Source organism: Betta splendens, chromosome 8 (genome assembly GCF_900634795.4).
Source record: "Betta splendens chromosome 8, fBetSpl5.4, whole genome shotgun sequence".
In the NCBI taxonomy this organism is placed as follows: Eukaryota; Metazoa; Chordata; class Actinopteri; order Anabantiformes; family Osphronemidae; genus Betta; species Betta splendens.
In genome coordinates this window covers 8,808,083-8,822,244 of record NC_040888.2, presented here as the reverse complement: position 1 = coordinate 8,822,244, position 14,162 = coordinate 8,808,083, and the positions used below count along the sequence as shown (strand labels likewise).

Genomic DNA, 14,162 nt, shown 5'->3' with positions numbered 1-14,162 from the left:
TGTCCCAGGTTAACATTTAATACTGGCTTTGAGTCAGGGGCCAGGTTGTTGCCTTGTGAGTTGTTGGCCACAGGCCCCGTTGCTACTTTCAACCTCTATCCTGAGTCACAACAGCCTGTACACACAGCACCGAAAGCAGTTTAACATTTAAAAGGCAAAGGTCTTTGTGCATCCTATTGAAAGCCTTTCTTTCAACTTCACCTCTTTCGTGCATTTCGTCAACTTTTATCTGGTAATTTCAAACAGCAACATTTACATTTCAAACCAGCCCACAGCGTGGCGTGGTGAACAGGAGCGCTGGCAGTGTTGTTTGATCAGGATAAAAAACAGTTTGTATTCAATTTACCTAAACACCTGCCAGTAGTTTACATATTAAACTTCAGATTGGATCATAAATGACGAGCATGAACCGTTTTTGACTTCCTGCGGTTTTAGCTGAGTTTTACCAGAACCTAAAAAGTGCCTTATTGTCTGGTTGTGATTTTCCAGGATGACTTCATGACGCACAATGAGACATTTCCTGTCTTGCATGAAACACACCATGCTCATCCCAACAATGCCTAAGAAATCCACCCAACAGCAAGCGCTCATTAACATGTCCATATTTTTGGAATAGTGACTACGAATGTGTTTTGTCAGAAGCTTTTAAAAGATTTAACAATTTCAATCGTATAATTACGGATCAAGCTGTGTTGACAGTCCAAAAGTGCACAGAAAAAACATTTTTGGCAAAAAATCAAGCAACAGACAAGCGCTGACTCCCAAGTAACACGATAAATGGCATGTTAAACAGTGGGTCTTCCTGAGTTGTAATTTGTGGCCTAGGCAAACGAGCCAGACTTTTTAATTACTGCCTTTAGTCATAACAAATAAAATGGCTTCTGTTACTGATTATCAGGCAAATATACACCGTGCAGTGAAGACATACTGTGGCGGCCCGGGCCGCTCCCCTGAGCAGTAAGTGTCCCTCATTAATGATCACACTATTCATAAAGCTCATAACTGTTCACCGGTGTCACTCCATTAAAGTCCTCATCTGACTATTTAAAGCTCACACTGAGCGCCGTGTGTCTATTTTACATGAGAAAAATAAATCATATCAGAAACACGTTCGTTTGGAGAATACTGTATACACCGATAGGTGTGACATCAATATTTCTATACCATCAATGGTTTCTAATAACGTTTTCTAAATACCTAAAAAAACTGTAGTTTCTCACCTGCACATTTTCTCGGAGGTCGGTGGCCTCCCTAAGGGGCTGTGTCGACGCCCTGAACAGCTCGTCCACTACTTTGATTCCTGTAGTCTTGGTGGTGGTGTACTCCCGGGCCTTCCTACCCTTCCTCACAGACAGGCCCCTCTTATGTGCCTTTCCTCCACCCCGCCTGTTGGTGATGGCTACATGAACAAACAGCGTGGTGTTTGGTAGGAACTCTCCAGTAAGAGACTGTAGAGGGACGTGTCTATAGCCTGGCTGTAGGCACTCAAATGGGATGGTGTACTGGCCGATGAACTCGTCTCCAATGTAGTCATCATCCAGTACCACAAAACGCAGTACTGACAGTTCAGGTAAGTTAATCTGGAATTCGAAACTCTCGTCAAAGATAGGGTTGTCGCCATTCTGGGACACGGTCTTGGTTCTTTGCTCAGCACAGTCGGCTGGGATGCCGTGGATCTCCACGTATATGTAAGGCTCCACCACGTCACCCTTAGCAGCGGAGCCACGAGGCTTGGGCAGATTCTGGCCACTAATGACCTTAATGTGAAGAAGCTGCGCAGACACCCCTGGGAGGGAGTCCCGAGCATTGGCACTAAAGTACGAAACCTCCTCCCTCATAATGGCTGGACGCAGGACATATCCACAGTTGCCATTCTGTCTGAACCAGCCCAGGTTGAGGTCCATCATCAAACCTGGAGTCTGGTAATTCATGGCCACAATCTGGCAGCCACACTTCCAGAAATCCTGGGGGTTCATGTTGCTTGCATCAATCCTCATAGGTGTGGGATATATTCTGGAGAGAAAGCGCTTGTTATAACACACAAATTCTTCTGGGAACTCATTGGCAAACCTGTTAGCATCTACCTCATTGAGGGAGCAAATTTCCCAGTATTTCTGTTCCCTTTTTGAAATCTCAAAGTCCCTGAACTGGACTGACTTGCAAAGCAATACAAGATCAGACAGCTCCCTGCACAGTTTCAGGCGTCTGTACTCTAAGCCATTGAGCTGGTCCGTCTCTTCCGCTCCCACTCTTCGAGACATTTCCAGACCTTCCTCCTCATCTGTCACATCGCCCTCAGCATCGTTGCAACTGGGTGGTAGCTTCTTGCCCTTAAGGAGAATTTTACCTTTAAGTTTCTCAGGGGAGGGTAGATAGTTTTCCTCTTTGTTAGGGTGTTCAGTATACAACTTATCCCCGAGTATCTTCTTTATGTGCTGTGCCATGACCCTCTGCTGGGGGATGCAACAGTGGGTTACCAGGCAGAGAATAAGGGGGTACTCAGATCCTTCAAAAGCATATTGGTTTATAATGTCCAGGACTTTAGAGAAAGGCAGCTGTGAGGCTACAGAACTACCTACGTACACCACTGGTTCATTATCAGGACCATCCCATACAATGACCTCAATGCTGCGACACCCCATCCTAAGGGCTCGGATGTAGCTGCTGATGTCTGATGAACCCCAAAAGTGGTCTTCCAGAAGGGAGGCATTGTGTGAGGAGTTGATGTAGTAGTGAGACAGAGGCTGGGTCATATCCTGGCACACTTGTTTGTGCTGGGGGTCAAAGATGTGGCATTCAGAGGAGAGGAGGTAGTGTGTGAAGCCATCTATGGAGAGATAGGCCTTCTCTCTGCCTTCAGCAGATGGCTCAAATTTCTGTACAATATCCCTGCACATGTCCTCTGTTACACCTTCCACACCCTGCTCCACCTCTACAAATAACATCAGGTCTTTACTGTCCAGATACTCCTTATTACTGGAGAACTGCACCAGTAGAAAGAATATTTCTGGTCGCGTGCACAGCTCACAGTAGGCCTCCACAAAGGTGTCCATATTAATTGCTTCTCCGTATTGGTCTTTCGCTTTCTGGAGTTCCTTAAACTTCAGCTCTATCCTAGACTCTTTCATCCCAGGGTTGAGTCCCTTGATTATCTGGGTGGCCCTAAAAAGGTCTATGTGCCCTTCCTTTTCCATATCTGCAAGATCAAACACAGAACCAATCCAAGATGTTCGTAGACTTGGTTGGCTAGGCTCTACCATGTCCACCGTGTGCCTTCCGTAGGACACCAGGTACCTCAGGCCCATCACCCAGGTACTGACAACATCTGCTGTGCTGGCTACCAAATCTAAAGACTCATAGTTATCCCCATAGATGATTGAGAAGGCGCATTCATCAGGAAATTGATCTGAGAGACCATTGCTTCGTAGGACAGGAGTTTTCTTTCCCAAGCGGACTTCTTTAATGCTCTTAATCTCCAGTTTGGCCTTCTCTGAATCTTTCTTGGATGGCTCCCATCGAAGCCAGTGCATGTCTGGATCCAACAGGAAGTATCGATTGTACATGCGTGAGTTGGAACGCACTTTCTTCATCTCGCATCCTTCCATCATGAAGGCCATGCAAGCAGCTGTACTGTTGATCTTACGGTCACTGGGCATTGAGCTGAAGGACACCGTTTTCTTCCTCACCTGCCGCTGTTTGGAACCATCCTGCAAACATTAGGGTAGGGAGGGGTAGAGCAAAAAAATGTGTTTATTAGGATTAATAACTGGATTCAAGGAAAAGCAGTGCTAATCAAGAGCTCGTAATGTTTAGAGATTAAAGATTTGCCCTTTTTGTTTAGAGTGACTTTAAATAGATACTATGACACTAAATCCTGAAATAATTAAAAAACAAACTGCTAATTATTACTGTAATACCACAGATCACCATCAAGGTTGTAGTTCTGATCCTATGCAGTAGCTTGGCTTTTAGCAAATTCAAAGATAAGAGCCAGGGTCTTTTTAGGCCTCTGCGTTAAAACTCTTATCATTTTTCAAATTTCAGTTTTTTGTAACCCCAAGTTACTTTTTCTATCCCTACAGTATGTGTTGTGTGTTTATCAAGTCTATTTCCCGTATATGTTTCATTCTGGACAATTTATCTAAAGTGAACTCAGATGATTCATGCAAGATCTTTTGCAGCTTTCAGGTCTGTGAGTCTCGCTGGCAGGAAGTAACCAGACAGTGCTGTCCTATTTCCACATGGGGCTGTGGTTAGCTACATAGCCTGAATGCACATGGCCTGGTTTAGGACTTGGAAAATGGGTTTGTTGAATAATGCATACTGTACCACAGACAGCAGTACATTAAAAATAAACCTACAGCAATTCACTACATTACTGCTACATATTTAATATTCTAGACACAAAGTCTTTGAGGTTCTCATTGTCAGGCGATTTTGTCATTCAAGGAATTACGTGAACATTTTGTGAGGCTGTCTCAAGGTGGATGCTTAATTATATACAATAGGAGGTCCTGCATCTGTAGCAAAGTCTACCGTGTCCCAGTTTTCAGTGTTAGCCCATGTTTAATAATCTTTTTTTAGCTTAAAGAAAGAAAGCTGGGCAGAAGAGATCCTCCCCATACAGTTTTGATAGAGCTCCCCTGAGCATGGTTCAACCCTAGCCACACACCTCCAGCCCATCCATCTTACATCTGACAGTCAGAGCCACATGACACCTGGCTCCTCATCACGATTAATAGGCACCACTTGATGCAAGGTTGAGGAAATGACAGTATCCTCTCTTCCTGGTTCTGCCCTTGTTTTACGACCTCTATCTCATTTCCCAACATGTAACTAATCAATAGCATAGGTTGTCTATATTCCATTCAGATTCAAATACAGACCATGCTTTTGTGTGGATAAAAATAGCGCCGCCTTTACTGTTCATAGAGAAGGAGCTAGTGTGCTAGTGTGTGGCCAAATTACGCTGAGACCACCCAGGTCAAAGGGGTTTTTACGCTCAACTATTTTGTTTCTTCCCTCAAAGAACGCTGCATGCAATCCTTGCTACAGTAAAGCTGGTGCCAAGATGCACAGGCACAAGGTAATACATGTAACCTTGGCACGTTTGAGGTTAAAGAGGGTGATGCCGGTTCCGATGGAGGATAACACAGCTGCTGTCCTGGGAGTCAGCTGGACTACAGCACCGATGCTAAACCTGTACCTTGTTGTTATACTCAGACTTAGTCCAAAAGATTATCTACTGTGTTCTCATTATAATGCTTGTATTAGGAGATAAATCTGAAGGCCATGCTCTTTAATCTGGCAAGACCACTTGGCCAAAAAACATACAATTTATTTAATTTTGCTAAGGAAAATATCTATTGTTTTTCTGGATCTGTTCACAACTCCAACCAGACGGGCATCTATAGTGAGTTGAGTATTAGGAACATGTAAAGAATGCTTGGTGGTACAGGAAGCAGACTGAGCATGTGGTGCTGTCAGGCAAAGGACATGTGTTCCCGTCTGATTGTTTCCAGGCCTTTGGAGAAGCGCTGTAGCCACAGAGGGTTAAAGGGCAGGAGGTTAATCTCATTAACATGCCGTTGATAATAGCTAGACAGACAGGCAGGCAGTTACACCGGGACCCTCAATCCACCTCAAATAGGCAAACTAATTTCAACCAATGTTAAAACCAGGTTGGATTACTTGAATTAAAATATGAAGTCACAAGATTGTGTCCTGGAGGCAAAGGAATAATCACATGCCTGGTCATCCTTCAGGGTGTATGTGTAAACAAAACCAACAACCAATAGACTTAACAAAAGAAGCAACATTTTCATTTACTTATTTACAAAACATTCTTTTCCACAGCTGATGGCCGCATGCGCTGGCACACAATTCACGTAAACACTTTTTGCCTCATTATTTGTATTTGCTTAATTTTCAGTAAACAGACCCTTGTTTCATTTAAAACATCTTTTTTTTTTGACAGTTGACAAGGCTTTAGTTCCAACTTTAGTTCTTTTGTAAGGTGTCTGTTAAGTTTTAAGTTACTGTTTAAGGCTGGTGGTGGTCTCTGGATCTGGTAAACAGGTGTGCCTGAATAAAAGCCACCATTTAATTCAGGAAGTAGTTCATTGGAGTGAACCATTATCCCCATTAATTAAAGGAAGAGTTTATGTTTTGGTTTAGTTAGTTTGTACTTTTCTTGTGCTAAATTATCATTTGAATATAGTTGTTGGGATATATGTGTGTTTATGACTGACTTAACGGTTTGATGTCTTTAATTATGGTTAATATATTTGTCCTTATTTACCCTGTGTCTCAATGGTGTGATCAGCCATTATATATGTTCCCTGGTGTGTTTGTTCTTGTCAATAGTCTTTGTCAAGCATTTGGTTCTGTTGACATTTTTCTGGGCCCAGTTTAGAGTTAGTGTTTTGTAATTAGTTTTATTTTTCCGTTTGCACTAAACAAATTTCATTATTTTAATTGCGTCCCCCCATCTTCCTGCTCTGGTGCATACACAGAGCTCCCCCTTTGAGTACTACTGCCCATTTCCTCCCCATTGCGCCTCCTCAGCCCTTGCTACTCCTCCTTCCATGTCTCCGCTCCAAAGCACGTCTGCAAAAAGTAGTCGGGCACGGCTCAGTTCCACTTGCCCACAGAGATACTGTGTCATTTGTGTGTGTGCAATGCGAGTCGGTGAATACGGCAACGGGGGACTATGGGTAATGGAGAGTGAAGGCAGAGCAGAACACAGCAGAGCCCTCCCGATGACGCGCTTTCCAAGATGTGAGTCACGGTGCGTGTTTGCTTGCATTTGTGCTGGAAAATCATAGGATCAGTGTCTGCACACATACATAATGCCCTGACAGACGACTAGATGCAACTAATCCACGCTACACTATGAATGGACACAGTGCCATGTCAAATACAGACACACAAAGACAGCTACTTTGTTTTCATCAGTTACCAAACATGACTCATGGTGGAATTATTACCATTGATTTGTATGTATGATGTTAATTTTATACATCAGTGTAACTACTTGTCTCCCAACTTTGCATAAAAAAACTACAAATGGATAATGGATAATAACTAACTAATAAAAATAACTAATGGATAAGAAATAACGCATCAAAAAGCTCTTGAAGGATTTCAGAGCTCAACAAGTCCCAGTCTAGATGGTAAAGTATGTGGGAGGTCATTGCATCATTATAGGCCTCCCACCAACCTAAAGCACTACACTGTCATCTTTCTTACAGCGGCCAAGACGGTTACACAGGCTGACATCAAAATCCCCTGACGCTGAGCTCAGGACAGATCACTGAGCCTCCAAGAGGACCTCCTCTCAAAAACCGACTGGAAGGGCAAGATGAGCAAGCTGATCTATGTTTAAATCACATACTGGCAAAAAAGGAGGCACAATAGACAGACATCAGCTTAATGCTAACTTCATTTGTTTATATGCCTTACCACTGCTGTGCAACCTTAATGTCAATATAGGCAAATCATATCAAGAGAAATTAAGTTGTCACGGGGGTTTGATGCAAAGTTAAACACAATGTCGTCAACAAAGCATCATTATCTATCGTGCTCAAAAGCCATCTTTAAAATAAATAGCCATTTCGGAAATGGGAGCGGCAAGGGAGGTATGGAGAGACTAAAGGAAGACAGCTGAGAGGAGTCTGGGGGAGAGAGGAGTCGGGCCTGTCACAGTTTGTCACAGTAATCTCTCGCGTGGGCGACTGCTTAAATTCTCACAGCAGCAGTCTCAGCCGCACAACGGGAAAGCGATCACACCATCGCGGCGCGAGTTTTGCCTCAACTCAAACATACTGCGCGAAACGGTGAGAAGGATCGAACGTGAGCTCGCGGAGCGAGCGCGCCCGGACGTTGGTGGCGTTCGTCCCGGTGGACGAGACTGAGAATTGACTCGGGCGTTCATCCAGGCGGTCCGTGCCTCAAATGCATGGACCACCCGACTAAGAATCTACTCTTAGTCTTTCCGTGCTTAGATAGTAGCTGCAAATCCCTCAGAAGAAGGCAAAGGGCGCCGGACTGTCTCGCTAATTGCTAGCCCACAGAGAGAGGGAGGTCAATGCTATCGAACTGTGGAACCGCAGAAAAAAACAAGACATGTCATTAAAAACTAGTAGTGTTTAAGGTTCATCTGCACTATCACCACTCACCCTGCTGTACTCAGTATGACATGTCTATCGGCTGGGTTTAAATTATTCCTACTCAACGCTCCTCATGGCACATTTGGGGACGCACATACACGTGAACATCAATGTCAAGTTCTCCGGTGGCTCCTCCGCGTTCTCCCCAGGTGCCTCCCTCACACTTTCCGTCGCCTCACAGCACCGCTGGGGCCAATTATTTCCCGTTGTATAAGCGGCGTTCCGGTGTTTTGGTGCAGTCATGCTCGTTGATGCCGCTGATGAGGACAAAGGCGGAACCACAGCGTCTGCTTAGCCGGGTCGGGTCACGTTTACATCGAGGTTCCCTCACGGGCGGCTGCTGTTTTACGCAGTCTGCGGCCGTCCGCTTCCAGGCAAGGTGTCCGCGGTCGACCAGAGCTCCACCTCACTCTGAGTGATTGCATCTAACACGTCGCGCTGGTAATTCTGCAGAAGCGGTGCTAAATATTAACAGAAGGGAGGCTGTTTGTCCCTTTTCATTCAGTTTAGAAGATTGGCTGAGAGGGGTTTTGAAAATGGACCAGATGTTGCCGTACTTGCTGCGTGTTGGTACCCGGGCTCAGCTTCGGTGTGATTACAGTTTGGTGATTTTTCTTGGTGCCAAACACTCCATTTCACGAGACTATTACTTTGTAAATCAAATTAAACCAGGGAAGTCAATAATCTGGAGATGTGCTGTTTATGGTTTGACGACCTCCCGCTAACAAAGGCAGAGCTCTGTGCCAAGCCTCTCGCAGCTACCGCTATCAGATAGAACCATGTTTACTACTCCCCCAGGGTCTCTATTGCTTTAATTAAACTGTGTTGTCTCATCTCAAAGCATTCCTCTCATTACATTCATTGCCACAGTGTTTTCTCATCCCCCCAAATGGTTTACAGGCACCGGATCCTGGCTGCCTGCCAATGAAGTGGCCTATATGGCGTAGCGGGACATCAAAGCGTGTTTGCCGAGCTCCTGATGATCACCGGTGAAAGGACAACAGTTGACACCTGGGTCTTGTCATCACTCCCTCCTTGTCCATCTCCTGCTTGTCCTTCCGCTTCCCGGCTATTGTTTGCTCAAACGCTTTCTCTCCGTCATTTCTCTTTGTACGGTATGTGAATTCATTCGTCTTTATCCACATATGTCCTTCAACGGCACCATTTATAAAAATGGGATTGATACTGGGAAACAATTAATTTCAGACTGGAGCTGTGCTGAATGTCTTCAAGCTGTGAGAAATGATCCATCACTTCCTCAATAACATCTGACAGAGGCAGCTGTTTTCGACCCAGTCCCAGTGAATCATCTGCCTTGGACCGGAGCTTAACAAAAGGGGAAGCCAGAGGAATTCTTTTGGGTACTTGCACAAGCAAATAGGACATGGAAATCTGGTCATAATTTCATTTTCTTGATAGTGTCAATGTAGGGCTACAACCCGTTTGAACAGGAAGTGAGAATGTTGCAGTGCTTGTGCTGTTTCTCGGATCCAATGAAACTTGGCACGCGACCTGTTGGATGCGGTGACCGAGTAAAGTCTCCAGCCTTCACTGTGTTTCAGTGTAGCTGAGACTAACATGTTGAGCTGAGGAGGATGAATGAACCTCACCCTTTACCCTCCACCTCAGATACGTACAAGAATCACTTGTAGCACAGCACTTACTCCACGATACAGGGTTAAGGCAAGGGGACTATCTGTGCATCATAAAAGGTCTTAGAGCCACCAGGAACTACTGTTAGCATGGTATCTGCAAGAGCATCAAGCAGCAATCTATGCAGCCACACAGACATAACCTTGACTGCTGTCTGCATTGCAGTGAACGGTGTGTGTGTGGGGGGGGGGGGGGTTCCCACCAGGCCACCAGAGAGCTGTGCTACTGCTGCAATACAGGACACCTCTGCTACAGTCCAGTTCATTCTCCAACCTGCCTCCACCTCATTTAGCATTTTCCCTCTCTCTTCCAACCCCCGAACGAGACCAGCGAGAGCGATAAAGGGGAAGCAGCTCTGCAGTCCGCTGACAGATGTGCGCCGCTGTCCTCTGAAACCCCGACAGGAACACAAACACACAGGCAACCACATCCTGTCTTTGACAGTGATTCTGTTTTTGCTTCCATCTCCTCCGAGTTACACGCTGGAGACAAACTGTAACATCTGTAACCGATGCCCACTGTACCAGAGCGGCTCTGCCGCCTCTACGCCTCCTCACACTCACCCACACACGCTGCTGCATTGTGGAACCCACATACTGTAGCGCACAACCAATGCGTAAGTGTTTTAAACACCCGCAGCCGAGGAGCTATTGCTGGAGTAGAGAAAGAGCAGAAAGAGGCTAAATTTGGCGAGTGTTCAGTGAAGTCCACTCACCTGTGTAGGTGAAGAGGACTGCGTGTGGGTAGAAGAGCAGGCAGCTTACTATACCACAGTGCAGCCTATTGTTTCTTTCCAAATACTTATCTTGTTTGGCAAAAATAAGTCTGAATTTTCGTGCAGGCTTTGATCAATGATGCATTTTCTCTCTGACACATTCCACCCCTGCGCCCGTGAAGCCCACTCAGCTCTATAAATATTCCCTGTGAGCTGGATCATTGGCTGGGCTCCTTCTGTCTCGTCAAGACGCTGGCAAACCAACTTATGAACCGTTCCAGTGCCACTGGAAAAAAAAAAAAAAAAAAAAAAAAAAAAACGACGGTGTGGCGGCTGCAGCCGCTCGTCTTTGATCATAAGAGATAATTAGGCTTCTTCCACAGCTTCTTCCTCCTCCTTTTTATTTTAGTCCTAATTCCCCAATACAGTAAATGGTTAGTTACATTTAAAATGACAAAATACACTTAAATAAACCTTTTTTTAAATTACCTTTATTCTTTGATTTTACCAGGTTGTCAGCAATAATGGAAGATAATTAACGCTAGATCAGCACAAGCACAGTTATGCGGCTAAATCTTAGGTTTTTTATTAAATTACCTTTTTTATGAACAAAATATAATTGTTCAAAGCATGCAATATATTAAATTCTTACTTATAAATTAAAGAGGTAATCAGCTTTATCCAGTTCTGCTCCCAACATAAAACAGTAAGAATCTCACTATTATATGTAATATACAGTATCTGGTCAATCTTGCCAATGGCTCTTCTGTGTAGTGGGGATTTACCTGAGTGACACACAAGTTGTTGGCACTTGTTAAGCGTTGTGAGAGCTGCTGCACATGTAGGCTGAGCTGCACCTCGACGAGTAACATTTTCATTTGCTTTATCTCCCTTTAGTGGAGACAAATATAGGACATAGGAGAAGCTGTGTGTGTGTGTGTGTGTGTGTGTGTGTGTGTGTGTGTGTGTGTGTGTGTGTGTGTGTGTGTGTGTGTAAATGCGTAATGTGGGGAGGGTGGAGGACAAACGCAGAGCGGTTCGATGTGCCCACTTTGCAGGAGGAGCTCTGGGTGAAGGTGACCTTCATGATTCCACGTAAAGCCCGAACGCCTGAACTGCAGTGAGGAAAATCAGTTAATTCTGCTTTGGTTGGGTGGACGGATAGGTGTGATGCCTCGGCAGGAAGACATGGACAAACACTGGAGGTCTTTAATATCAGAAAGACAGAGGATCACGCAATGCAGAGGAAAACCAGGGGGAAAATCTGCTCCTATTTTTAGGTATGGCCTCATGCGTTTACTAAGAAAAGTGGGAGTCAGGATTCCCTGTAAGTACAAGAGTGAAAGTGAATCCAGTGAGGATATATAGAAAAGCCATGATAATATATGGGCCTCGACAGGAGCTAACCCAGTTTCACTGACAAGTCAAGGCCACGATCTCAACCTGAAGTCATCTCTCTTTGCGTGCTCTCCTGTTACTTTAGGTCGGGTATAGGTGAGAAAGCGGAGACGAACGCAAAACCAGAGGACAGATCAAGTCCAAAACCTCCTATAGTATCCCTTTCAAAGTCAACGCCGGTGCTCCAGTTCTGCACAGCATCAGTTAAGACGAGTGCAATTTATATACAAGCTGTATGTTCTTCTCATGATTGCTAATGTCAGCACAGTGGGGATGCAACCGGCCCCAAACAATCAACACATTTACCTAATCTTATGCAACGTGATCCTCATGAGTTCTGCAGTTGAAGAGGATGCGGCAATCTGTCGAAGTCACGATCCCCTCCAAAGTAAACTTCAATGGGAAAACCATTTCCGAAAGGAATACTTATTATAACCTGGTGTGTTTTTGGATAGCTGTTGTGTAACTTGTAAAATGCTGCTCTGTGTACGATGTTCTCACAAAGCCTAGTGTTCACCTACAGAGGAGTTTCAGTGAGGAGTCAGTTCAGTCAGTACTTCCCACACTCCTTCCCCATTTGGGAATGGATGACCAAATCTGAAGTAATACACAAACACCGCACAAATAAAAGTCTTGTTGCAAAGATCATCACAGCATTAGTCACTTCTCTCCAAGGACAACAAGGCTGTCATCACGTGTGGCTGGACAATCGCTCGACTATGCAGAAGGTTTATGGGCAAAGAATAGAAGTGTAGGCCTTTCGAACAGGAGAAATCAACGCAGGCTGGAGGAGTGTGGGTCAGTGGGAAAGGTAGAACACACACACACACACACACACACACACACACACACACACACACACACACACACACACACACACACACACGGTAAGTCAAATAAACACTTCCCCCTTTAGCAAAAGAAATCTGGTGAACTGCTAATGATAAAGTTTGTACATTCAACAGAAAACGATGCCTGTGCTGCATATGCACATGTAGTAAATGAAATTCTGACGAGAGCTTGAAAAATCAACACTCTCACAGCGGGAAAGGGTTTTTAGGGTTGACAGCCACTTGCTGAAATGAAAAATCAGCTCTAGCCCAGTGATCTCAGCTGCATTTCTGGCCAGTCACGTACGGTGGGGACCCAAGAGGGCTCTCCTCTCTACGTCCATCTGCCGCTCTCGCACGGCCGCTCCCTCCCTGTCTTTCTTACCAGCATTTCTTTTCCAGGTCTAAATAGACTGTTCTCAAGCTCCATCCCGTCCAGAGCTAAAAAAAATTAACCTAATTTGTCATGTGCTTTTGTTGAATCCCCTTCTGCTGGGAAGGTGGAAGCCCCTCGGTCACTTCCTGTGCAGAGGTATTGCTGAGATTTACCACTCTGCATCCCTGAGCATCTTCTCTGATTTACCACTGTGGTTAGCAGCAGCACCAGCTCTGCACCGGCTGAGGCTGCAGGAGGGGCGGCACGGCAGCACGGTTCTAATAACCTCTCTGAAAGGTTTATTGCGTGGTTACATTGGGCAGTGGGAGGATGCGAGCTCTTCGTCTTAGCATAATGCAAATAATTCTGTTTTGGAAGCGAAGGAGGAGCGAGTATCACCTTTGACCTCGAATTAACAACTCAAATTATCGTGTTGGCTCATTGTTAAATAAGGACAAGAGGTTAGTGCCGCCCACGCGCCGACAGCTGAACAAACAAGGTGAAGTGAAAACAATGCACACGACACGATCAGAGGTTTGTGCCACTACCACTGCATCGACTTTGAGCAGCCACGTCGTCTGGAGTCTTAAAATGTATTTACCAAACTCCCCCTGATTTTCCTTCATCATGTCTTTATCCTGATGTGAAGCAATCACAGCAATGACTCCCCCTCATCCACGATTCCCTATATTATATACACTTAGTCCATTCAGTGTTTAGACACAGATCAATGTGGTATTGGTAATAAAAAGAAGCAGTGCATTGTGGGATTGTTAGCAGAGGGTACTACTTTTTGTAGTGGGCAAGTTGACAACTACAAAACACCCAACACCCGAACACCCTAGATGTTTAAAGATGCAGCCATCAAAGATTCATGTGTTGTTGCCATGACGATCAGCTACACTGACATGGCACTATATTTGCAGCACTAAGTACATAGTCCCAAAATGGAGTTAATACAAAAGTATTAATACATAATGATTAATTTATAATTGATCAAGAGCATGCCCAACTCCGCC

At 44.9% G+C, this 14,162-nt stretch overlaps 1 protein-coding gene across 1 annotated transcript in view; it reads right to left on the bottom strand.

The window, feature by feature from the left end:
* Nucleotides 1–14,162, bottom strand: part of plcl5 (phospholipase C like 5) — a 37,257-nt gene that overhangs the window by 12,457 nt on the left and 10,638 nt on the right. Inside the window, exon 2 of the mRNA XM_029158351.3 lies at nt 1,221–3,707. Within this exon, the coding sequence (XP_029014184.1) occupies nt 1,221–3,707 (2,487 nt within the window). The remainder of the gene's footprint in view (nt 1–1,220; nt 3,708–14,162) is intronic.